The 25,480-nt window shown below is 41.5% G+C and overlaps 1 protein-coding gene across 1 annotated transcript in view; it reads left to right on the plus strand.

Annotated features, from left to right (window-relative positions):
• The first annotated feature begins 837 nt into the window (after positions 1-837).
• The window catches only part of LOC147008526 (serine/threonine-protein phosphatase 2A catalytic subunit alpha isoform), a 47,679-nt gene continuing 23,036 nt past the window's right edge, over positions 838-25,480 (plus strand). The window contains exons 1-3 of the mRNA XM_085864241.1: positions 838-1,106; positions 24,217-24,426; positions 24,650-24,823. Of these exons, the coding sequence (XP_085720367.1) occupies positions 840-1,106; positions 24,217-24,426; positions 24,650-24,823 (651 nt within the window). The 5' untranslated portion in view covers positions 838-839. The remainder of the gene's footprint in view (positions 1,107-24,216; positions 24,427-24,649; positions 24,824-25,480) is intronic.

A 25,480-nucleotide genomic window follows, 5' to 3' on the forward strand; every position in this document is an offset into this window, starting at 1 on the left:
GTTAAAGACCAATTAGAACCAATAGAGACCAGTTGAAAATGTGTACTGGTTTTAACTGGTTTTTCGACCTGGGAAGAGAAAAATAAAAATAAAAAAACGTACGTGCAAAAAAACATTTACAAACAACCACACAGGGAGTTCCTTCGCTCTCGTAAACGACACACACACACACACACACACACACACACACACACACACACACACACACACACACACACACACACACACACACACACACACACACACATACACATACACATACACACACACACACACACATACACACACACACATACACATACACACACACACACACACACACACACACACACACACACACACACACACACACACACATACACACACACATACACATACACATACACACACACACACACACACACACACACACACACACACACACACACATTGCTGGAATTATAAATCGATTATAATCAGAAGGTATGTTTTTGCTACATGCATATAACCCGGATTTTTTTTGTTGTTGCCTATACACCGCCCAAATAGTGGTATGCGTTGGAAGAACGTGTTGCATGCTTGGAACAAGATCGCCCATGGGGGCGAGTACTCTGCGAGCTTCGATAATAATTCAGTGGGGAATTCAACTGGCAAATCACAAAAGGACATAAATGACGTCATTTCCGTGATGGGGCCCCAATGAACAGTCCACGATGTTCTTTGCTCACGTCATCATTAAATATCGAATATAATACCATTTATTTGGTTAAACAGCTAATGTTTCGGAGTAAACGATCACACACAAGGCACCAATTGGGTTTCTTCTGCCGGGAAAGTTGAATACATTTCTCAAAGGCGACATGATTACCTCCGAACGCGATTACGTCACGACGTACGGAGGTGTGTCACGTGGTGAAGCTTTGAGAGCGAGCCGCAGGGCGCGGCGGCGTCAGCTCCGTAAGGACATTCGGGATAAAGGATTACAGAAACACCACGCGGACAGTACCCAAAACATCTGGAGCGCCATGGACGAGAAGCCCTTCATGAAAGAACTGGACCAGTGGATCGAGCAGCTGTCCGAGTGTAAACAGCTCACGGAAAGTCAAGTGAAGACGTTGTGCGAGAAGGTGAGAGTGTGAGGCCCGGCCATTTTGGAAGCTTCGGCCCAAGTCAGGTCCGCTTGCTCTCTGCGGTTGTCGTTCTGTGCTCATGGCCCTCTTTGTATCGTCCTCTCGTTACTGATTATTATTATTTTTAATTCTTCATCCTTCGATCCATTTTTATTTATTCCTATTCTGTGCTATTGTGAAGGACAGGCCCGCTGACCCGGCCCAGTGTGCTACATTCAAACGCGGTTGGAATCGACCAGCCGGTACTTGACTGTTTCGTTCGTCAATTGTACGACTTGACGACCTTGATTTGATGTCGCGTCCATTTAACTCGTAGTTAACCCTCGGTGTCTTCATTCTGATATTTAAACGTGAAGGTAGAACGGTTGTATCGGAGGGGTCGACTTTGTGATCCCAAAACTACCAGAAGGTGTAGGTGAAAACAAATAAATAAATAAACATCCTTGGTGTTTGACGTCACACGTCGGAGTGTTGTAAGAGTTCAAAATTCAAAAAACAAATAAATAAACATCCGTGGTGTTTGACGTCACACGTCGGAGTTTTGTAAGGGCTCAAAATAAATAAATAAACATCTTGTCTGACGTCACACGTTGGAGTGTTGTTCGGGTTCAAAAACAATAAATAAACATCCTTGGTGTCTGACGTCACACGTCGGAGTGTTTTCAGGGTTCAAAATAAATAAATAAATAACCATCCTTGGTGTCTGACGTCACACGTCAGAGTGTTCGGGTTCAAAATTCAAAAACAAATAAACATCCTTGTTGTCTGACATCACACCTCGGAGTGTTGTAAGGGTTCAAAATAAATAAACATCCTTGGTGTCTCACGTCATACGTCGGAGTGTTGTTCGGGTTCAAAATTTAAAAACAATAAATAAACATCCTTGGTGTCTGACGTCACACGTCGGAGTGTTGTAAGGGTTCAAAATTCAAAAACAATAAATAAACTAGAGGGGGAGCACTCGGGAGAGTGCAAAACCTCCACCGCCAATACTGCTGGGTCACTCAAGTGAACCTTAGGTCTTATTCGTTAAATATGACATCAACAGTCCTGATAGAGTTATAGTTCTTTTCTCCATTTTTTTTTTGGGGGGGGGGGGGGGTTGGATATCAGTTAAAACATGTAGATATGCAAAAAAAAATTCAAATATTTTTTTCAAAATGGTGGCCATATTGGATTTTGGACCAAGTTCAAAATTTAATGGCATGATCCTTGGACCATACCTAACCCCCCCCCCCCCACCAAGTTTCGTCGAAATCCGTCGAGGAGTTTTTCCGTAATACTGTTCACAAACAAGCAGTCACAGACTGGTACTTATGAAATCGTCAACTTGACCTCTGACCTTATCTAATAAAATCTGTCTCTAGAGAAGGTAGCTACGCAAACCAGAAGTTTCTACGATGATTCTGTACCAAACCATCAAAAATCGTAACGTCGACCAAAGCAAAAATCTCCATTTCTCCACGCAATTATTTTATATTATTTTATCAAAGTCACAAAACCGTAATATTCGGCCATCCACCAACAATCTTTACATAATCCGACGACTTAGCGAGTCAGGCATGCGACGATAACCTTTATTGGGATAAAAAATGACTTTTAAACACCATCTTTATCGAAAACACTGTCAGCACGCACACGCAAAACCATACGTGACTCAACGACGCGTCTGCTCGAGCGCACTGCATCATGGGACGACCCGTGACTCGTCGAGTGAAATTTTTTTATACAATCTTAAAACGTCTCCAAAACATCCGATTTTTACCAGAATTTCGACAACCGAGTTTTAAGCGTCCAAAGCGATCGCAAAAAGCAAAGACAAAATTAAAATCGAAGTTAAAACGAACTCGTAACGTCGAGCGAAGCAAAAGTCTCCATTTCTCCACGCAATTATTCAATATTATTTTATCAAAGTCACAAAACCGTAATTAAATATTCGGCCATCCACCAACAATCTTTACATAATCCGACAGCTCAGCGAGTCAGGCATGCGACGATAACCTTTTTATTGGGATAAAAAATGACTTTTAAACACCATCTTTATCGAAAACATCGTCAGCGTGCACACGCAAAACCGTACGTGACTCAACGACGCGTCTGCTCGAGCGCACTGCATCATGGGACGACCCGTGACGCGTCGAGTGAAATATTTTTAATACAATCTTAAAACGTCTCCAAAACATCCAATTTTTACCAGAATTTCGACAACCGAGTTTTAAGCATCCTAAGCGATCGCAAAAACCGAAGACAAAATTAAAATCGAAGTTAAAACGAACTCGTAATGTCGAGCGAAGCAAAAATACTCCATTTCTCCACATGAATTTACGGAATTATGTTTGACCTCACTGTGACCTTGACCTTTGACCGATTTTTGACCAAAATATAATCAGCGCTAGCCATCACCCTCCTGAATCACATGGTATCATTTGACATTGGTAGCTTCTTCCATTCTCGAGTTATCGTGCCTACAAACAAACACACAAACAGATGACGGAAGTCATCAATATACTAAGATTTCGTAAGTAATAAACATCCTTGGTGTCTGATATCACACGTCGGAGTGTTGTAAGGGTTCAAAGTTCAAAAACAATAAATAAATAAACATCCTTGGTGTCTGACGTTACACATCAGAGTGTTGCAAGTGTTCCAAATTCAAAAAAAAAAAAATTAAAGTGTGTTTAAAATCGAACAATCGATTCTGAAGTTGGAAACAACTGTGGTGTTTTTTTTAAAAGGAAACGTTCGTTGAGTTGTTTAATTGTGCACTCGTCCACATGAATCGTCCACTATTGTGACGTGCCTCGAAGTACATAGTGGACAATGGGATGCTGGCTGTTTCGTGTCGAAGGTGATTTGTTACATTGATGCCATCCGTGTGTAGTTGAACATCTGCCCTTTGCTCGTCGGTTGAAAGCTTGACTGCATGTCCTGTATAATTGTCTGTGTTCTGGTTTCAGGGCTCCTTCTGGGTTAAGGGGGGTACGTCCTTGACCCTGTGCCAAACGAGTGGGGCCATCGGTGCAGGTTTGATAATCCAGGAAGGGAATTGAACAACACTGGAAACTAAATAATTTTGGTAGTTTGTGTTTTCAGTTTCGCTACCGTCAGTGTACATACCTGTACATGTTGGTATTAGCTTCATTATCTCTGCCACCATTATCTCTGTACCGAGGTTGTTCTTGTCCCTGTCTGTCTGAGGCAGGATATATCAAAAGGGTATGGACGGATTTGGATAAAATTTGTCGTACAGGTTGGGTGTGTGATTACGACCGTTTGTTTAGATTTTGGTGAATATCCAAATCTGATAATTTTTTTAAGTGAATCTTCACCATTGAGAGATTATGAGGCCAAAAGCGATTATACAGCATGATGTCTCAAGTTATGGACAGATTTGGACGAAACTTAGTGGACAGGTTGGGTTTGTGACGAGGACAAGTTCATTCGTTTTTGAAGATCCAAATACGAGTTTTTTTTTTTTTTTTAAGAAAAATTTAATTTTTTAAATTGCTACTTCACCCATTGAGAGATCTGGCCAAAAACTATATATAGCACGATATCTCAAAAAGCTGTGGACAAGTTATGACAAACCTTGGTGGATGAGTTGGTGAGGTGACGAGAAGCCGATTAGATTCAGGCCCGGACAACGGCCTGGCCTGTCGGTGGGACACAAAACCTATACTATTCAGCCTGGTGGATGTATGTGTGCTACTGAGTGCCGTTCTAGTTAGCCCTGGCGGAGCACCGGGTTAAACAATCAATCACGTACGTACGTTTTTGCATTTTAAGGGTGTACATCATAAACCATACCACGGGTTACATGACCATTTGAGAGAGCGCATTTTGAGCGTACATTGAAAACCGTTCAAAATTAGAATCATTGTAATCTCTTCAGCCTTTAATTGTGCTCGGTTGGTGAAAAAAATTAATAAACAAGAAGACGTAGAATTTTGTGTTTTAACGAGCTCCCGATTTATACTTTATCGATCTGTTCCGACATTTGTCAGCCTTGGTAGTTGTGAAAACACTCGAACGAGAATAAAAGCTACTTTGTAGCGGCTTATGAATGTACTCTGTACTCTATGGCAGACTCTTCAAATCATCATTTGTCCACATTTAGTTCAGAAGTGGAGATAGATGCTATTACAAATTTGCTGCCAGAAGAGTTGGCTCACGCCAAGTCCTTGTCAAGACTGCATGGGGTAAGTATTCCATGAAGACCATCTAGTTTTACTTTCAGTTACTTCACTTCTGTTTGAGTATAAGGAAGAACAGAAACTAAATGTCTGTATATATTATCTTGTTCAAAGGTCTGGTTATTCATGTTCTCTCTCTCGGCTTGCAGTCGATGATAAGTATTTCTGTAAAAAGTGTTCAGACTAAGAATAGTACTTAAATGACTTTGGCAGACATGATTGGACTGGTCATTTTGGTTTCAAGAGAATTCATCTATGAGCGACGAGGGCTGTTCAGAAGGTTCTTGTATTGAAGTGGACTAATTCAAGATGTTCCATTTTATAAATTCATTTTTTATAATTGTCCCTTGACCTCTGCAGTTGTTCCGTTTCTTCTTCAAACTCTGGCAGTAAAATAAAAGTTTTGATTACATCTTCAGTCACACCTTGATTGTTTCAGTCTGTTCCTCATGGTCAACAAATGGGTGGCAATGTCATTGGGCTTTCAAATATTGAAGCAGATGTGAATCACTGAGGCCCAGGTCTTGGTTTTATGGGAGTGGTGGCATGGGCTTCTTGGGGAGGGGTGGGGGGGGGGTTAAATCGTGCTTCTCAAAGCCGCAATCGTGCAAGGTCGAGCGTACCTTGTAATCAACATCCCTTTATATTTGTCCTTGGTTGCCTGCCACAGTTTCCATGTGATTGTATTTTCGAAAGGCATGTGGATTCCGAAGTGATAGCATGAAAATAAATTGAGGGAGTGGGGGTTGTGTGGGGTGATATCTTGTGCTTCCATGGGATGGATTCCAATTTGTTTTTGGGATCTCAGGTGAAGCTCCATTTTGCCACATAGGTGATTAACTTTGCTGGATCTGTATTGAACGGTGCAAGAAGCTTGTAACTTTGTCAGCTGTTGCAGTCGATCATATGTGCTGAGGTTGCTGAGACCTTGCACACGCATGCATGCATGATCATCATGATGATGAAGACAATGAAAATTCTGCTTGGAGAAATTCCCAAATTCTGTGAATATTTACCTTCACACTCCAGTCCTCCATTATTAATGTCTCAACCTGGGTAAAATGTGTATCAGTGCATCTTGGTCTTTGAACTCTCGTCCACGCTTAAGGCCTCTGCCCATTTGGTCACTGGAGAATGAGGGTGACCCTTTGCAATATGTGGCCACCATGTTTTATTTTCTTATTTTCTTTTCAGCTGGCACTGAGTTTGCCCAAAATGTTGATGACTCTTTAATGCTGAATTTCAGTAAGATGTTTTCAAGCTCCTGGATTGTACTCTGAAACGACTAACAATGGCATATAACGAGAGCAAACGTGTGAGTTTATATTGATGTATTTAATCGTGCTGAAAAATATTTCTTAAAAACTCTTAAATTGGTGTGAAACTTAAAAACCATCCCCTTCAAAAAATGGCTTTTGTGTCAGACGCACTTGCACTTTTAATTTTTAACCAGAGCGAAGTCAATAGTGCGTCATCGCAAATCCCCACGCTTCTCACCTAAAGCAAAGTGGAAAGATGGCAAAAAGTTCCACCAGGAATGACCCAATATCAAATTTTGGGTTAAATTTTTTTTCTTGCTCTCCCCCCCCCCCCCCACGTTTTGACCCCCTGTGACATAAACATAAACCCATGGTCAAATCCAAAAAATCATATTTCATGCAAACCCCAATGTTGATTGCATAGACAGTTTCATTTTTAAAATGTTCCTGTAATTGCTTTTTTCGGCGGTGGGGGGTGGCATTTGAACCTCTTACCCTGCTCCTTGCCATGTGGTGATCACAACTACCAGGTTTGGTGAATTTCTGCACAACCACAGACACAGGTGTTTTTAGATCCTCGTGGAGGATCTCTGTCTTACTCACGTTGTTGTTCTTGTGGACTTTTTTTTTGTTTCACAGCCTACAGTTTTCATCGAAATTTCCTGAAACTTGGCAGATATATGTAAAAATACCCTGCGCAGAAAGTAACCATCTCCGATTTTGAAAATTCCTCCTAGAAAAAAGTTATGACGTCAAAATATCTCTGCTAATGGAAATCGCCTAAAAAATTATCTCTGAAACTAGGCAAGCTTTTTGAATTCTGTTTGCGGGAATCGAACAGGGCATTAGCAGAGATTAATTACCGCACATGATACATCAGTATGACGTTATATCAATTTTTATGACATCATTCCTATTTTTTGCCATTTTTTTTTGTTTCACAACCCAGAGTTTTCATCGGATCTTTTTGCAACTTACCATGAATATGCAGAAAGCTCATGCGCAGGCAGTAACCATCTCCGATTTTGGAAATTCTTCCTAGAAAAAAGTTGACGTCATAATATCGCCGCTAATGGAAATCGACTATACCATTATCTCTGAAACTAGGCAAGCTGTTTGAATTTTGTTTGCGGGAATCAAGCCGGGCATTAGCACAGATAATTTATCGCAAACCTGATACATCACAATGACGTCATATTCGTTTTATGACGTCATCATTAAGAGGACGAGGATCTTAGCTCATTTGAGCTTGTTTTTATTTGTTTGTTTTTAAATTTTATTTATTTATTTATTTTTAAAGCATGGGGATAATAAAGGGTACAATAGTAAATCAAGGTGGACTTTAACTGTTCTTTAAAAATAAAATTATTTAAAAAAAACAACAAATCTGAGTGCAGGGAAGTAGATGAAACTTCACCTGTTACTTGATGTATTCCCACGCTTCATGTACACACATGTCCCATCGATGTCTGTCTTGATGCCATCTGTGTAGAAATCCTTTGGCTCAGGTTCAGGACACCTTTGTTTTCATCATTCATTAAAAAAATGCCACTCAGATGTTCTTTTGTCCAAAGAGATGAAAATCGCAAGCTTACAATTATGGACTGAATTGGAGATAATATAGAACTTCACAGACCATCTGTTAGGGTAGTAGTGGTTGCATTTACTGTGTAGTGAAACTGTGCCCGAGAGGATATCTTGCCAGATTGCTCATCTTGCTTCATGTTGTATAATAAGTAATTCGAGCACTCTTCACATCAATTCTGGTGTTGAACTCCGTTGTAAACCCATTCACATCAGGTTAAAAACAGAAAATCAAACTTGTAAAATGTCCACATCAAATTAGCTGTAACCCATTCACGTCTACCCGACATCTCTATTTTTGCGCGAGGTTACCAGCGATGCATAACTCGCCGGATATCACCGTGTTAGTGGCTTGCACGCAGTTAGGTGTAGATGGACTCTGACCTTTATAACTCCGCATTAAATGGAGGAGCCATTAACATCGCCATTACTCTGGTGCTGCCAAGTCTAAGTCTCGTTGGAGAAGATAGTGGCTTAAACTACTCCCTTGTGAACTACTCCGTAGTAAGTCTCTTCACATCAAAAGCCACTCCAGTGCTGATATTTCCGTTGATGTGAAGGGGGTGGGGTTACTACTGCGCAATGATTGTCTTCCCACACCTTTAAGAAATGCCGAGCAAAACCATTTAACGTTCTAAAATGCTCTCGCCTAAACTTTCCAGCAGTTACTGAACCCTAATTTGTATGTGCGGGGGGGGGGGGGGGGGGGTGAATGGGGAGACTAATATTCTTTAATAAATAATTAATCACTTTTGAAGTCGCATTCCAATGACTATTTCAATTGCCACTTATGTTGCCTTTTAATTAAACACGAGGTTCTTTGCGACCCATCTTGTATCCTCTTTGTAGTTTTATACGAGTGAATGATTTTTCTATGTTTCCAACACTGACGTCCAATTCATCTGGTAATTTTCCAAAATTATCTTTTTGTGTTTGTTTGCTACGGGATACAATGTGGTGTGAATGCTGATCATTCACTAATTAGCGGCCATTTATTTGACCTCTTCGCTATTTAAACACACGACGTGACAGACATGCACCGCAAATTGTGGAGAAAGTCTCCTCTGAATAGCTATCTGCTCATTTTTTGTAATCGTCTTCATGAGGGATGCACCTCCGTTCCTCAGTATATGTGACTTGGCAGCCATCTTGGTTTGTTCAATGCTTTGAATGAGAGTTTGTTGCTTCCTCAACAAACTACTTAGTGTACGCTAGATAATGGCCCAAACCTTAAGCATTGAGACTATTTCTGTGTTGCACGACGCAATCTCCATATCGTTTCACTACCGTCATGATGGAAAACACCATTCTGTTGACATGCAAATTGCAATGGATATCCTATGCTAATACAAGTCAGCACCTGGTGATAAGTTACCAGCTCTAATGGTTATAGCCACCGGATACTTTGTTTTCCTCTCCGACCCTGGGATAGGGATTAGAAGTCTGGTTTGCCGATCATTTTCCCGTCTCACCAAAATGACCTTGCGAACAATCCTATTGGACAAATCAAGAAACAGCATAGTCCAAAGGTCTCGTTTTGACCTCGCCTGACCGCTTGTAATCAAATTAAATATGTGAGCTGATTGTTCCATTCAAATTTGCTTGCAAATGCCCCCTCGCTCCCTAAAGTAGCAATGAAGGAATGGAAATTTTGACACGACTGGAGCTTGCCCTAAGGGCATTGTTCCTATTACTTATTTATTTTTTTTTTCCCATAAACACAAACATTACTGCTTTTACATAGTTGTGATGGTGTTGCTTTCTGATGTATAGTTTGCCGACAAGTGCAATGTGCGACTTGTGGAAGTGACTGCGAAAGAATGTTGCAAAGCACTTGGATTTTCTGGTTTCGCATTTTGTACATTTTTTTTTTTTTAAAGTTTCTCAGATTTTTATCTTGTCCACAGAAACGCCAGCTTAATCTTATTTATTTATTTGTTATTGTTTTGTTCCCCTTTTACAGTGAGTTGTGCTCGTAGAAGTGTGTCAATGCAGGATAAGGACATTTCCATGAACTATGAGCTCAGGTGGGAACAGCTTATAACTAGAACCGCACTCTGAAGAGCGCATACCTCCACCAGGCTGAATAGTTTACATTTTGTGTCGTATTGATGGGCCATATCATTATCTGGACCTGAACCAAATCAAATATCAAATCGGCTTGTTCTTGTCACATACACAACCTGTCCCACAAAGTTTTCTCCGAATCTGTCCACTACTTTTTGTGAGATATCCTGCTCACAGACAGATAAATAGACTGGGTTTAAAATATAAACTCTATCCACCTGAGGTGGCGGAGGTAAAAGCTGAACATGTATCACCCACGTCATTTTTATGATATATTGGATGAACTGGGCAAAGAACGTTGTGTTGACTGGTACTCGTCAGGAGAGAACGTCATGTCTGTTTGTACTTTTGTGATTTGCCAGTCACAAAACAAATACATTGCACAAGTACATTGAGCTCGTAATATAAATGCTTGTCCCATTAAAAACCTCATTGTTGAAACAAGGTAACCGGACAGAATCGGTGAATAAGAATGGATCTGTACATTGAGAGAAATGAGTCGGTAGGATCGCAGCATGGTGCATTTGTTGGATGCCAAAAATATTTGATAATGGACATTGGTGTGGGGTTGTTTTTTTGGCCTTGCCTGTTCCCAAAGGTACTGGAGAGGCTGTTGGAGTGCGTCTGAGAGTCCTTCCGCACACACGTCTCGATTAGATACCGGTGAAGCTTTCCATTGAATGCACTCTGTATTGTTTCATGTCTGACCATGTCTCAGTGATGCCTGTGCTTGTTGTTTGTAGTTTGTTGATAATGTTGGGAAAGTAATTTTACAGATTATTTCAGGTTTAGGAAGGGGAAAAAATAGATGATGGTGTGAAGGTTTAAAAAAAATTTTTTTTCTTTTTTTCTGTGGACTGTTGTGCCGCTTTGTAGACGAATATCTTGACCACCTACAGATCACTCTCTGAGTTCGTAGGTTGTTCTGGAGTTGGCACTTGTGTGGATGCCATACAGCAGCACCCATAACGGATGACGCTGTTGTGTATATATAACCTTGAAGTGGGCAAACTTCATGGTTCCATTATGTAATCTTTTGATATCACTTACTGGATTGCATACCCTGCGAGGGACATCTACAGTGGAAGCTGTCACGAGTAGAATTGTATCTAATGAACTGAACACGTCATTGTTGTTGCGATGCCAAAGCATAGTGTTCCGGCTCTGTGTGCTTTCATTTGCACTGTTACTGCTTGACTTGCTCGTTGTATTCGTGCATTCGTTCCGAACCCAAATCTTACCTTCTGTATGACCAGTGCCACCTACTTGTATGGCTTAAGTTTTTGTCAGTGTAAGCAGATTAGTGCTTTCACTCGGTCCTTTTGTGATCTGAGCTTTGTGTTAAAATAGCTAGTCCACATAATGAAAAGCACGTTCTGAATTGATATATGAAAATTTTCTTTCACTCGACAAAATAGGATGCAGCTTTGTCGTAAAACCTGTAAAACCTCGCGTCAGTGTATCGCAGCACTATAAATATGTGCATCTTGTTGACTAATCTTGTAATGATGGAATCTGGTGTCGCCAGAGTTAACATTCTGCAAGATGGCCTGAACAAGAGGCTTTAATTTCGATTACAAAGCACCAAATGGCGACTCTGGGGGAAAATGTGAAGATCCTCAATTTGCTTTCACAGCAAGAACCTAACTCTGCAATGTTGAGGGAGGATTGCCATATGAAAGTACAGCAAGAAGCAGAGAACCAAACTTACACTGTCCGCTGGCGATTTGTTAATGCATGGATGAGTAATCGATGCCCAACCACAGGAATAATAAATAATGTTTGATTAAAAATTGTGTATAAAGAAACCAGGGAAGGGAGCACATAAAACCAGAAGTGCACTCCATAGAGTGCATAACTCTGCTAAGCTTACCACTTTACGTTTTGTATCCCACTGATGGGCCATATCTAGGTCCGGACCTGAACCAAAGTCGAATTCGTCCTTGTCACACACCCAACCTCTCCACCAAGTTTCGTCCGAATCCGTCCCCAGCTTTGAGTTATCCTGTTCACACGAACAGAAAGACGGATGGGGTGAAAACGTAACCTCCACGTCCACCATTGGTGGTTGAGCTAACAGAAATATGAAGAAGAGGATATCCGATTGGGAAATAAATCTCACTTAAAACTGAAAATTGTTGGTCGAATCTAAACCTAACCTATCCTTGTTGATAACAGGTTCTCTCAAGAACGTGTCATACACTCAGAGGGAAAATGGGTTTGAAGAGGGGATAAAATAAATGAAAGGATTTCTTCAGGTCCGGTCGAGCTGAGTGAGGTGCCCTCGCCGAGGTTTGATGGGAGAAGAGAAGCTGGCTGTAATTCTCCCCCTCCCCCCACGTGTCCCATGAAGGGGGTCTCTGGCCGGATTGGGCAAACGGTGTTGGCGTCCCTAAATTCCCAAGACCGGTTCCTCCTCGTACCTGGGTGGGAAGGGATCCAACACTGGTGGTGGGGGGAAAACAGTGCTCTCGCTTTCCTAGTTCTCAAACTCGAGGCACCCTACGGGACAGATTGACCCGGCAGAGTTTTGTTTTCTTACAACTTTTTAAATATTTATTTTGTTTGATCTTTCACATGTGCACAAAATAAAGGGTTTTACACATTCCTGTGTGATTGTTTTTTTTTTTTCGGGATTGTTTGAAAAATGTCATTAAAAATTTCATGTTAAAAAACTTCACGTTAATGCATTTGTGGGTCAGATAGACCCGAGTATTCATTAACCTATATTTCGCTCTAACAAAATATTTTTGCACATGACCTTTCATATCTACTTAGAATAAACAGTAATACATATAACTGTGTGTTTGTTTGTTTTTTTTTGTCTTTCAGGGTCTTGGGGAAAAAATGTTTGAAAACACAATACCCCCTTGAATACATTCGTGGGTCAGATTGACCCGGAAAGATTGTTTCACTATAACTGTTATAAAAACATTTTATGCATGATCTTTCATATATGATTCAAATAAAGGGTAATGCATATACCTATGTGTGTGTTTAAGTTTTTTGTTTTTTTTTGCCTTTGGGGATTGAAGGGAAATAGCACTGACTGTGCACCTTTGCAAGCTATCTTGGGTCATTTCACAGGACAATTACCACCAACTCATGCTATCAATTCCCTTCAATCCTGAAAGACAAAAATTTTTTTTAAAAAGAACAGTTATATGTATTACTGTTTCTTCTAAGCAGATCTGAAAGATTATGCAAAAAAAAAAATTCAAAATAAAATTATAGCGAAATAATTTTTTTGCATAGCCTGGGGCTATGCTTTTGCATTAGTCACTACTGCATTGTTGGAGTGGAATTTCTCATGATCCTGATTGGAAAAAAACCAAAACGCTCATACAGGATTATGAATTACCCTTTATTCAAAGCATGTATGAAAGATCATAGATAAAACCGTTTTTATAACAAAATTATGGGGAAACAAAAACCCTGTTGGGTCAATCTGATCCATGAATGCATTTGCGGGAGTATTGCATTTTAAAAATAAATTTTCTCATGATCCTGAAAGACAGGAAAAACAAAACACACAGGAATATGCATTGCACTTTGTTCTAAACATGACATTTTTTCGAACAATCTTGAAAAAAAAGAAGAAGAAACAAACACACAGGAATGTGTAATCCCCTTTATTTTGTGCATGTGTGAAAGATCATACAAAATAATTTTTTATTAAAAAAAGTTGCAAGAAAAAAAACATGGTGGGATAATGCAACACACAAAATGCATCCAAAGAGGGGAGGATGAAAAAATATATCACAAGAAGCATGAAATACTAAAAGATTACACCTCAATGCATAAAATAATAAAGATAATTACATTTATTTTAATTTATTCAAAAATAACGGTCTGGCAAATCTAGGGTCAATCTGACCCACGAATGCATTCACGCAAAGTTTTTAAAAGGTGCATCGTAAAGATGGAGGGGAGACAAGCCTCTGCTCAATATTGCCTTGGCAGACCTAGATTGGAGTTTGGAAAAAAAATTGGGGGGGGGGTGCGATTGCAATCAATTTTGACAATTGTCTATCCCTCATGCTATATGCTCCTAAATGGTTCAGCAGAAATTCATCAAACTTGGTGATTATCACCACATGGCACAAAAGTGGAGAGCAGTATCATTTTTGGCCCCACCCCCTGAGGCAGGGTCAAAAAGTCAAAACTCCCAAAATGCAATTACCCGCTTAAACATTCTTCACTGAAACTTTATATATGCAATCAACATTGGGGGTGTGTGAACTATGTAACAGTCTTTTTGGATTTGACCCCTGGTTCATCTCCCGGGGTGGTGAATTAGGGTCATGGGTCAAAATGGGATCTATTAATTTATTTATCAATTTATTACCTCCACCACCGAAGGTGAAGGAGGTTATGTTTTCACTCCTTTCTGTCTGTTTTGTACAGGATATCTAAAAAAGTTGTGGATGGATCCAGATAAAATTTTGTGGACAGGTTGGGGTGTGTGACAAGGATGATTAGATTTTGGTGAAAATCCGGAAACTAATCTGGATCTGGATACGAGAATTTTTTTTTTTTTTTAAGTGATGTTTGTTTGCTTTTTCCACCATTGAGAGATAGGGCCAAAAACAATATATAGCATGATATTTCATAAATGTATTGGGCCCGATATATTCTCGTGGATCAGGCATTACATGGTGGAGGTATGTGCTCTACCGAGTGCCCTTCTAGTTTATGCAATACTGTTGAGAATAATAATACCATACCATGGAAATGTACTTTCCATAATATGGATCACTGTGGTGTGGGTACTGCTAATCACTCCCACAGTCACCATAAATGCAGTCCACCGGTTACCACCAGGATGGTTAATACTGATCTTCCAGATCTTGGCTAATAGCCAAGTGTTTCATAAAACAGCACATGAGTGAGTGTGTTGCTCCAAATTTTCTTTGGGCAGAGTTATTGGATTGTCAAAAAGGAGATTTGCATGCCTGCTTGGTGATAAACATGTCCAAACATTCTGTTCATTTGTTTAAATGATCACTTGCACTCTTGGTTTCTTCTGTTCATAAATGTAGTCGTAGTTCGGATACTCCTTGTTATAGATAGCAGCCCTTTTATGCTTAGCTTTTTTTGTACAAAATACGATTGACTAGCATAACCCACGCTCTGCGATACATGTTGGGGTGGGTGTGTTTGAGAAAGGAACTGATGCATTGTATCAGTAGTAATTTTACTTTAATGCAGTAAGTGGAATACGATTTCACTGTTTCAGAACCATTTTACTTACTTTTTTTGTACCATGCACCTCATATGGTCTTTGAGATAATGTAAGCCGAATATCACGTTACTCGAGCGCAGACCAAAGTCGAAGATAGCGTGACACGAAACCACAAACTCGGAAATAATATATAAGATGGGGTTTTCCTGTGCTTGGTCAATCACTTAGAGCTATTTATACAAGTGTGGAGCAGCTTTATGGTTTATAGTCTATACATTGTTTTACTTTTTGTTGACCACATGTGATGCATACAGGCCTCAGCATGTTGCTTATTTCAATTAAATGTTTGGTTGTCTTGAATGTCTCAACTTCCATTCTTGGATCTTGTGCCATAAATGCGATTACGTTGTCTTGGCTCATGCTTGTAATAGCTGTGGGTGGGATGACAGATTTGCCTTTGCTCTATTCTTTCTAGATGTACATTAGCCATTTTGGATCCCAATGTCAATATGATTTCATTAAGTTTGGGCAACACCATTTAAACTTTAAAGGATTCTTGATTCGGATTGCCATGCCACTTGGTCCACTTCCAACTGCGGAAGAAGGGATTGTTATAATGATAACTATTGTATATTTGTAATTGGGGACAATCCATATGTGCAAATATTATCAACTCTTAATGTCCTCTCTGCTCCCCCATTTCCTCCTCCTCTGTCTCCTTGTTAATTGTATGTATGCCTTCTCTTTGACTCGTATGTCGGTTTACATCTCCGCTGACGAGGTGACCGGAGGCATCATGTTTTCGGGTGTCCGTACGTCCGTCTGTATCCGTCTGTCCTTGCTAATTACCCTCGCTGAAGAATTTGGAGAGTATGGTCTTTGAGAGGAGAGTTTGTTTGTTTCTGTCTATTTGTTTGTCCGCACAGAACGTTCGTGTTTTTCTCCGTAACCGCTTGTCAGATTGAGACAATTTTCACCATTGGTGCGACTACTTATGTAGAGCATTTTAATGACAATTATGATGTCATCGGTCATGTGGCATGGCAGCCATATGGGAAAAAAAACGGAAAAACTTTGGACCTCTATCTCAAACCGCAGCAAGAAAAAAATTGAAACTTGGCACATAGCAAGTACTCCTCATGTGGGATGAAGGTGGTTTTTTTTGTTTTTGTTTTTTTTTAAGTATTATTTTTAATGATATCATAGGTGCCCTTGTTATGATGTCATAATTGCATATGTAGAACGCCACATCCAATCAGTATGAACATTTTTGAGGGTCATGTCGGGATAAAATGGTCCACAGAAAAAAATTCATGACTTCATCAGTCATATTGTGTTTAAAAAAAAAAAAAAACCCTTTAAAAATCTTCTCTGAAGTGGCTGAACAGATGCGAAACTGTACAAGTATGACTGCCTGTCCATGAGGAACAAAAGGTTCACACATATGATGTCATTGGTCACATGGTTTGGTAGCCATATTGGATTTACCCTAAAACTTGTATAAATACACCACTGAAAAGAAGTCCCTGATTGCTCTTGTTCTTGTTTTCTCTGTTTTCTCTGCAACCGCATATCCGATTGATACAAAATTTTCATCATAGGTGCATCATTCTATTCCTGAAGAATGTTTTAATGATGATTATGACATAGGTCATGTGGTGTTGCAGCCATGTTGGAAAAACTTTTGACCTCTATTTCTGAAACTGCTCCATGGAAAAAATTGAAACTTGGCACATGTGAAATTAAAAGTTTTGAGGGCTTTCTCAGGCGAAAGTGTATGGAGGAGTGGGGTGGGGGGGAGTGGGTGCGTGGAATTAATGCCATTGGTCACGTGCTTCAGCAGCTATAATTTTGTTTAACATAAACCCTTCAAAAATCTTCTCAAACGGCTGAACAGGTCGAGGCAAAACTTTACAGGTATGATCACTTATCCATGAGGAACAAAAAGTTCTAAACCTATGATGTCACAGAACACTTGGTTTGGCAGCTAAGATTTTTTTTTGAAGAATAAACCTTTAGAAACCATCTCCAGAATGGCTTGACAGATCGAGGGGAAACTTCACCCACATGTTCTCCAAGCCTTGAGGATACCATGGTGTTCACGAATAATTAATAGGTCACATGGTCTGGCAGCCATATTGGATTGAACAAAAATCTTTTTAAAAATTCTCTTGAACTGCTTCGTTAATCGATGTGAAACTTCACAATTATGATATAGTAGTCGTGGGGATTATATAATTTAAATTTAAACCTGCTCGGCCAAATGGTCTTGCAGCCAAAATATTTAATATTTTAAATATGGGTTCAGGGATATAAATCAAGCTTGGTTACATGTATGTGTGATTATGTAATAATCTGGGCGGAGGCGTATCTGGTGACATTACAACGTCAGAGTGGTTTCTAGTTTTAAAAAATTTCTTTGTTTATTTGTAATTTTCTTTTGTGTACACAATATGAAGATGCCCCTAAAATCCCCCTTTTGTATATTGTGGTTGGGACAGATATGTCCTGTTGTCGTTTGCCGAGAGTCGGAGATGTAGTTTTTATTTTATTTAAATCTACCCCCCCAAAAATTAAAATGCTTGTTTAATATTTGCTCTCCCCACCCCACCCCCCTCCGAGCTTCCCCCTTTCTCACCTCCCCATAGCTCCCCCAAGCTTCTTCACCTCTCCTAGCTCCCCCACCCTTCTTCACCCCTCCGAGCTCACTCACCCCCCTTCCTTGTACCTCCCCTTTCTCTCTCTCCCTCCCCTGTCCCTTCTCTCTGCACCCCCTCTCCCTCCCTCCTCTCTCTCCCTCCCTCCTCTCTCTCCCTCCCTCCTCTCTCTCCCTCCCTCCCTCTCTCCCTCCCTCCCCTCTCTCCCTCCCCTCTCTCTCTCCCTCCCTCTCTCTCTCTCTCCCTCCCTCTCTCTCTCTCCCTCCCTCTCTCTCTCCCTCCCCTCTCTCTCTCCCTCCCTCTCTCTCTCCCTCCCCTCTCTCTCTCCCTCCTCTCTCTCTCCCTCCCTCTCTCTCTCCCTCCCCTCTCTCTCTCTCCTCCTCTCTCTCTCCCTCCCTCTCTCTCTCCCTCCCCTCTCTCTCTCTCCCTCCCCTCTCTCTCTCCCTCCCTCTCTCTCTCTCTCCCTCGCTCTCTCCCTCCCTCTCTCTCTCTCCCTCCCTCTCTGCCTCCCTCTCTTTCTCTGCCTCGCTCTCTCCCTCGCTCTCTGTCTCTCCCTCGCTCTCTCTCTCTGCCTCCCTCTCTCTCTCCCTCCCTCTCTCTCTCCCTCCCCTCTCTCTCTCCCTCCCCTCTCTCTCTCCCTCCCTCTCTCTCTCCCTCCCTCTCTCTCTCCCTCCCCTCTCTCTCTCCCTCCTCTCTCTCTCCCTCCCCTCTCTCTCTCCCTCCCTCCTCTCTCTTCCTCCCTCCTCTCTCTCCCTCCCTCCTCTCTCTCCCTCCCTCCCCTCTCTCTCTCCCTCCCCTCTCTCTCTCCCTCCCTCTCTCTCTCTCTCCCTCCCCTCTCTCTCCCTCCCCTCTCTCTCTCTCCCTCCCCTCTCTCTCTCTCCCTCCCTCTCTCTCTCTCCCTCCCTCTCTCTCTCTCCCTCCCTCTCTCTCTCTCCCTCCCCTCTCTCTCTCTCCCTCTCTCTCTCTCTCCCTCCTCTCTCTCTCTCCCTCCCCTCTCTCTCTCTCCCTCCCCTCTCTCTCTCTCCCTCCCCTCTCTCTCTCTCCCTCCCTCTCTCTCTCTCCCTCCCTCTCTCTCTCTCCCTCCCCGTGTCTCTCTCTCCCTCCCCGTGTCTCTCTCTCCCTCCCCGTGTCTCTCTCTCCCTCCCTCTATCCCTCTCTCCCTCCCTCTCTCTCCCTCTCTCCCCTCTCTCCCGTGTTATTAAAACCAAAGAAAAAGGTGTTTACATGTGCACATGTTCTTAAAACCTTTGCACAGATTTATTATAACACCTCCGTGTTCAAGCCTTGGGTGAGTATGCTGTTTGTTTATACACTGCCTGGGATTTTCCCTGATTGATCGAGTAATGTATTTTGTGATTGTCATGCAGGAAATATTTAGATACATATTTCATTCAATTTCCCCTGGCAACGCCGGGTACTTCAGCTCGTTTAATAAAAATGTTTGTAGTTGTACGTTACCTGTGGACCACATTATGATGTGACCTGTTCGGGCATCTAAACCTCTTGTGGCATCCAGATGCCTCGGCTTCTACAGTTGTTCTGCCTTGATGTGAATAAGTTTTGGCATTTCTGCTTGAATGATTATTGTTCACTTTGCTAATATGCTTGGCTTTGAGATTCCATGTCTTTTGACCCATTAAATTTCCACATTGCAGCCCCAAATATTGATTAGCTGATGGGATATTTATTTTGAATCCAGGCAGAATGATTTGAGTCCTTTGGACTCGAATCATTCTGTCTGCATTAAATATCCTGTATTTCCTCCAACAAGAACCCCCCAAGGAGGGGGATTGAAAACTTTTACACCGCTCCCCACCTCCTCCAATTATATGTCCCTCTAAGATTGTTGTCGTTGAGCGCAATCACTGGCAAACTATTTATGCCTTTGTAATACATGTATGTTACTAAAAGGAGTGTACGTCCATCACTTTATTTTAAAGGGTTTGCTTCTTGCTGTCGTAGAATAATAAAAATGACACCATGGGAAAGCCAATAATCTATTTGCTTGGAAAAATGTTGGTGTCTCTAATCATAAGAAATGGATGTTTTGAAAGCCTGCTTTCCTGATGCTGTATGGACTGTGCTTCCCTGTTTATGGACATTTGGTAGCTTGGACCTGTTGCTGCGTTTGAGCTTGGGGAGTAACTGCTGATATCTATCTATCTCTATCTGTCTGTCTGGTTCTTCCTGACATCTTTGTTCTTTGTTCCTTTCACACGTCTTTCTCTTTATTCACTCCAATTTATCCAATTGGTACTGCCTAAGCAGTCTCCTTGGCTATTGGGCACAGTCCTGGACAGGTCGCCACTCCTGTCGATGACAGGCAGAGTCGACCCCACTTGGTATTAATTCAACAGCCTTGTGGGATTTGAACTCAGGATCCCAGGAGCCCAAACCCACCACCTTAACCATTAAGCCAACACCAGGCATACAGTAATACTGGTACTATTTTAAGTAATAGAAAACCTCAACGGCACTCTTCAACGTTGACCGATTTATGCTTCTGCCCACATTATTACATCATCTATATATTATTTCTGTTAACATCTGCGCGTAATTTGATGTATCTCCTCCAAAACTGCTGGACGGATTGTCACCATTTTCGACATGCGGGTGCTCTGTGGTATAATGAACAGCATGGGCTGTGTGAGACCGTGCCAGACGGACAGGTTTGGGAATTTTGGGCGATATTTATTTATTTATTTATTTATTTTTTTTACCTAATTTTTACATTAGTTTGCATGGCGATGTGATGTCACCGCTGAGAGGCGTAATTCCGTCATGACATCATCAGTCATTCGCTGACGTCATTATGTCTGTCGACAGACTGTCACTGCCGAGAGGCGTAATGCCACTCCTCGAAAACAGCGTCTGCAATGTAAAACCCTCTTCTGCACATGCTGACTACCTCAGAAGGTGAATTAGACACAAAAAAATGCAACAAGAAACATTGTATTTAAAATATGTATTATTTCTGTTAACGTCTGCGCGTATTTTGACGTTTCTCCTCCAAAACCGCTGGCAGGAATGTGCTCATTTCCCATATACTGGGGTTTCTTAATGTGACGAAGACGATGCACTAAATTTCTAAGCTGGGATTGGATGACAACGTGGCTTCAACAAGATTTTCAACACATCGACGGCCGCATTTATTCCCGTTCGGTCGCCATTGCTGAACTGCTGTCCGGGAAGTGCAGCCGTCTATCCAAAAAATATGAACTCGAGTAAGGGAGTACTCATTGCATCAAACGCTGAACATAAACACAACTGATAATAAATAGTATAGCTCAGAAAATCAGCAATGGTTGTCATGTTTTAAAAAATCAGCATGGAAGGAGGGGAACGATGAGCGCCAGAGCTCTGCCAACATGATGTACCCCGATTGGCTCTTTCCCGGACTGAACACGTCCTCTAAGACTGTCAATTTGTGTCTGAAATCCAACGTACATATTAAAAACACCCGAAAATAAGTTGCAATAGGCCTACGTCCAGATAACATCAAAGGCTATAATCTGAAGGTAGGGGGAACCAGGGAACAGGTCTAAGGTCATCCCTTCATTGCCCAGATTCTCTTCTCTTCTTTTCTTTGTTCTTCGAAAGCACGATGTCCGACAATAGATTCTGTACCTTGAATGTGTGCATGTTAACTGTTCAAATTAAAGAGGTGTTCGATTGTCGGATGCACCCAAACAACTGCCGTTCATTACATTAATTGTCAATATCAACCGCCATCGTTACCTGTGTTGTGTCTTGCGTGTGTGATCTTCAAATTAAAGCGTCCAAGCGGTGTTTGATCGTCGGATGTGCGCCAAAAAGTGCCGTTCATTGAAATTTGCATTCTGATTCTCGGTCACCCTCCACTGCTCCTGTTCAATCTAGGGCTAGGCCTATATCATGTTAAACTTGCCCCATCAGACGCCAACCTTCCAGTCACACTGCAGAGGGTGCAATTTCCAGTCAGACTCGCATTCTCGATGACCATAAACAAATCCCAGGGCCAAACATTTGACAAACTTGGAATTTTCCTCCCAGCCCCTGTGTTCTCCCATGACCAACGAAATGTTGCATTTTCACGTGCAAGAGGTTACTCCTATATATCTATCAAAGTGGACAACAATTCCTCACAAGGACTATTCAGCAACAAGACACTCACCCAAAATGTCATCTACAGGGAGGTCCTTTAGAAAACTAAGGACAGGTAACCATAGTGCATCACATCCCTAATGACACTCTCCCCAGCTTCCCATAACATCAACTATTATGCCTCATCCACCTTTTGCCACCCATTCAACTCCGTGCGGAGCACGGGTATATGCTAGTTATACATAATTGTCCCAAGTTTGATTTAAATCCCTGCAGCTGTTCTCAAGTATCACGTTTTTACATGACTCGACTTTTGACCTCTTGACCCAAAATTATGCATACTTGTATCAAGTTTGGTCAAAATCCAATCACCGGTTCACAAATTATGTGGTAACGGAATTTTTACCGAACATGACCTCTTGACTCCAAAATCTAATCAGTTCATCTTTGCATCATTGTACATACTTGTACATCACGGCCGGACGGACAACCCGAAACATAATGCCTCCGGCCACTTTGTCGGCGGAGGCATAAATATACAACAGTACACCGAGGGAGCACAACAACCACATCAGCAACTAGAACTGCACTCTGTAGAGCGCATACTGCCGCTAGGCTGAACAGTATACGTTTTGTATCCCACCGATAGACAGGACCTGGATCCAGACCTGAACCAAAATCTAATCTGCTTGTTCTTGTCCCCACCCAAATCACCCACCTAGTTTTGTCATAATCCATCCACAACTTTTTGAAATTCTATGCTCTATATTGTTTTTGGCCCCATCTTGTGACTCGCAATGGTGAAGAATCACTTTACTCATTAAAAACATTCTCCTGTCCGGATCTGGATTCAGATCTTTACCAAAATCGAATCGATTAGTCTGCGTCACTCACCCAACCTACCCACCAAGTTTTGTCTGAATCTGTCCATAACTTTTTTGAGATATCATGCTATCTATAATTTTTGGCCATATCTCTCAATGGTGAAGAATCACTTGAAGGAATTCTCACATCCGGATCTGTATCTTCACCAAAATTTAAACAATTCATCCTTGTCACACACATAACACCCAACCTGTCCACCAAATCCAACCAACTTTTTCAGATATCCTGCAGACAGACAGACAGGGATCAAAACATAACCTCCCTTCACTTTCGGTGGTGGAGGTAACAACAAATGTTATAAAAGATTATTATTATTATTTATTTTTTGGGGGGTGTTTCGCTTCATTTTACATCCTCATTGAGACTCGCAGATAGACAGACGTGCAATATGTTTGTAGTGCCGTATACTGTTCTTTCGATTGAGCCAGTCAGCGAAGCGATGGGTGTATGCAGGGCTTGTCGTACATAAAACGAAGCAAGACGGTCACATGCAAGATGGTCTCCGCTCGTTGAGCTGGGTTAATGAGTTCTGTTCTCCATCGTGGAAAGTGCCGCGGCTGATGAGCCAATGCACGTAAGCAATTCCATTGAGTTGATGTAATGTGGTATGCATACGGATGTGAATGTGACGAATGACAGCATTGTGTGAAGAAAATTAGTTCACTGAAGATGCAAAAATTTAAAAAATGACCACACATACGGGATGTTCCCTCCAATAAGTACCCCTCCTCGGAGGGGGTTGGAAAAAATACTCAGGGCGTTTATTGGAGGAAATACGGTAACTTGCTATGTTGCATATTTATTAGTCCCCTACTGGTTATACCTGAAGGGACTTGAGGTTTGCTCTCCGTCTCTCCGTCCATCTGTCCCACCTGTGGTTTTTCATGCTTAAAAAAACAAAAAAACAAACCCAATATCCTTTAACACATTAAACTGAACCTTGGTACATGGCTTTATGATGATAAGTTTGAGTTTCAGGGAGTTTCGTCAATTTTTCACGAATTTGTGTCCTTTTTTGGACTTAGAAAATATCACATCGGTAGGAGACATGTATCGCAAAGCAATTCTCGCTCTTGTTTAAAATGGTTTTTGAAAAGTCTGTGCAATAAGGAGAATGTTAAAGTTTGCCAAACCTTACTCGAGTTATCTTTTTTAAAAACAAAAAAAAATTTTTTGTTCATCATTCTATCACAGGCAAAAGAAATACTCACAAAGGAGTCCAATGTACAAGAAGTGCGATGCCCAGTTACTGTGTGCGGGGATGTACATGGACAATTCCACGACCTTGTCGAGCTGTTCAACATCGGTGGAAAGTCGCCCGACACAAACTACCTTTTCATGGGAGATTATGTGGACAGAGGCTATTACTCGGTGGAGACAGTCACAAAGCTTGTTGCTTTGAAGGTATGTATGAGTGACGAGGTAACTTTTTCTTCTTTTTTTTTTGTTGGGGGAGGGGGTGTGAGGGTCTACATTAATTCAATGAAAACTCAAGTCTTGGATATGATTACATAAACTGCCATTTTTCAACTTTACATTTAGCCATGTCTGATCTCTGTCGACAACATTTGCCACACCATTGACACTGCATGCAAATTGATGTCAGAACATCTCAACCGTCTGACAGGTTAGGTACCGTGAGCGCATTACCATCCTTCGAGGAAACCACGAGAGCCGCCAGATCACGCAAGTGTACGGGTTTTATGACGAGTGTCTGCGCAAATACGGCAATGCCAACGTCTGGAAATATTTCACGGATCTCTTCGATTACCTGCCCCTCACGGCACTTGTTGATGGCCAGGTAATGTCCTTCGTAGATATGAGATGAAGCATGCATGTTATTGTTGCAGGTACTGCATGGCACTTTTAATTGTGGTTTTCTTCACAGACTTGTATAAAGATAAATCTCTAAAGATAGACGATTATAGCATTTGTAAATGCAAAATCTAGGCTCAGGGAAGAGCAAGATGATGGGGGACTCAGGGTGGATCCAGACGTTTGTTTTTTTTAGGGAGGGGTGCATTGAAGGTTAAGATGTCATATTGTGAAATATACCACCAGGCTTTATTCAAGTCAATGTAATCATATTTTATGTTTCAGTTAACAATATTAAGCTAAAACAGAGATCTTGTCCTCAATATTGATGAATGTAAGCTTGTGCCGGTCAAGAGTAAAGTGACTGTTTATGATTTGTACATTGCTTGCTCATACAGTCCACCATCTCGACTTAAGGATGTCCATAAGCTCCATTCTTCATGGATTTCGCCTTGCAAAGTCATCAATGATGCCATTCATATCGAAGTCCACACCATAGTGAATGTTCATTGGCAGTCCATTCATCCAATCTTCACACATTGTTGTGCGCATGCAAGTCTCAAGACGTCTCAGTCCGCTTATGGACCGCTCACACTCACATGATGTTGTGGACATACGGAAGAGAGGCATCAGGCAGTGGATG

This window comes from Eptatretus burgeri, chromosome 18 (assembly GCF_056783735.1).
Source record: "Eptatretus burgeri isolate ZD-2024b chromosome 18, Ebu_testis_v1, whole genome shotgun sequence".
NCBI lineage: Eukaryota > Metazoa > Chordata > Myxini > Myxiniformes > Myxinidae > Eptatretus > Eptatretus burgeri.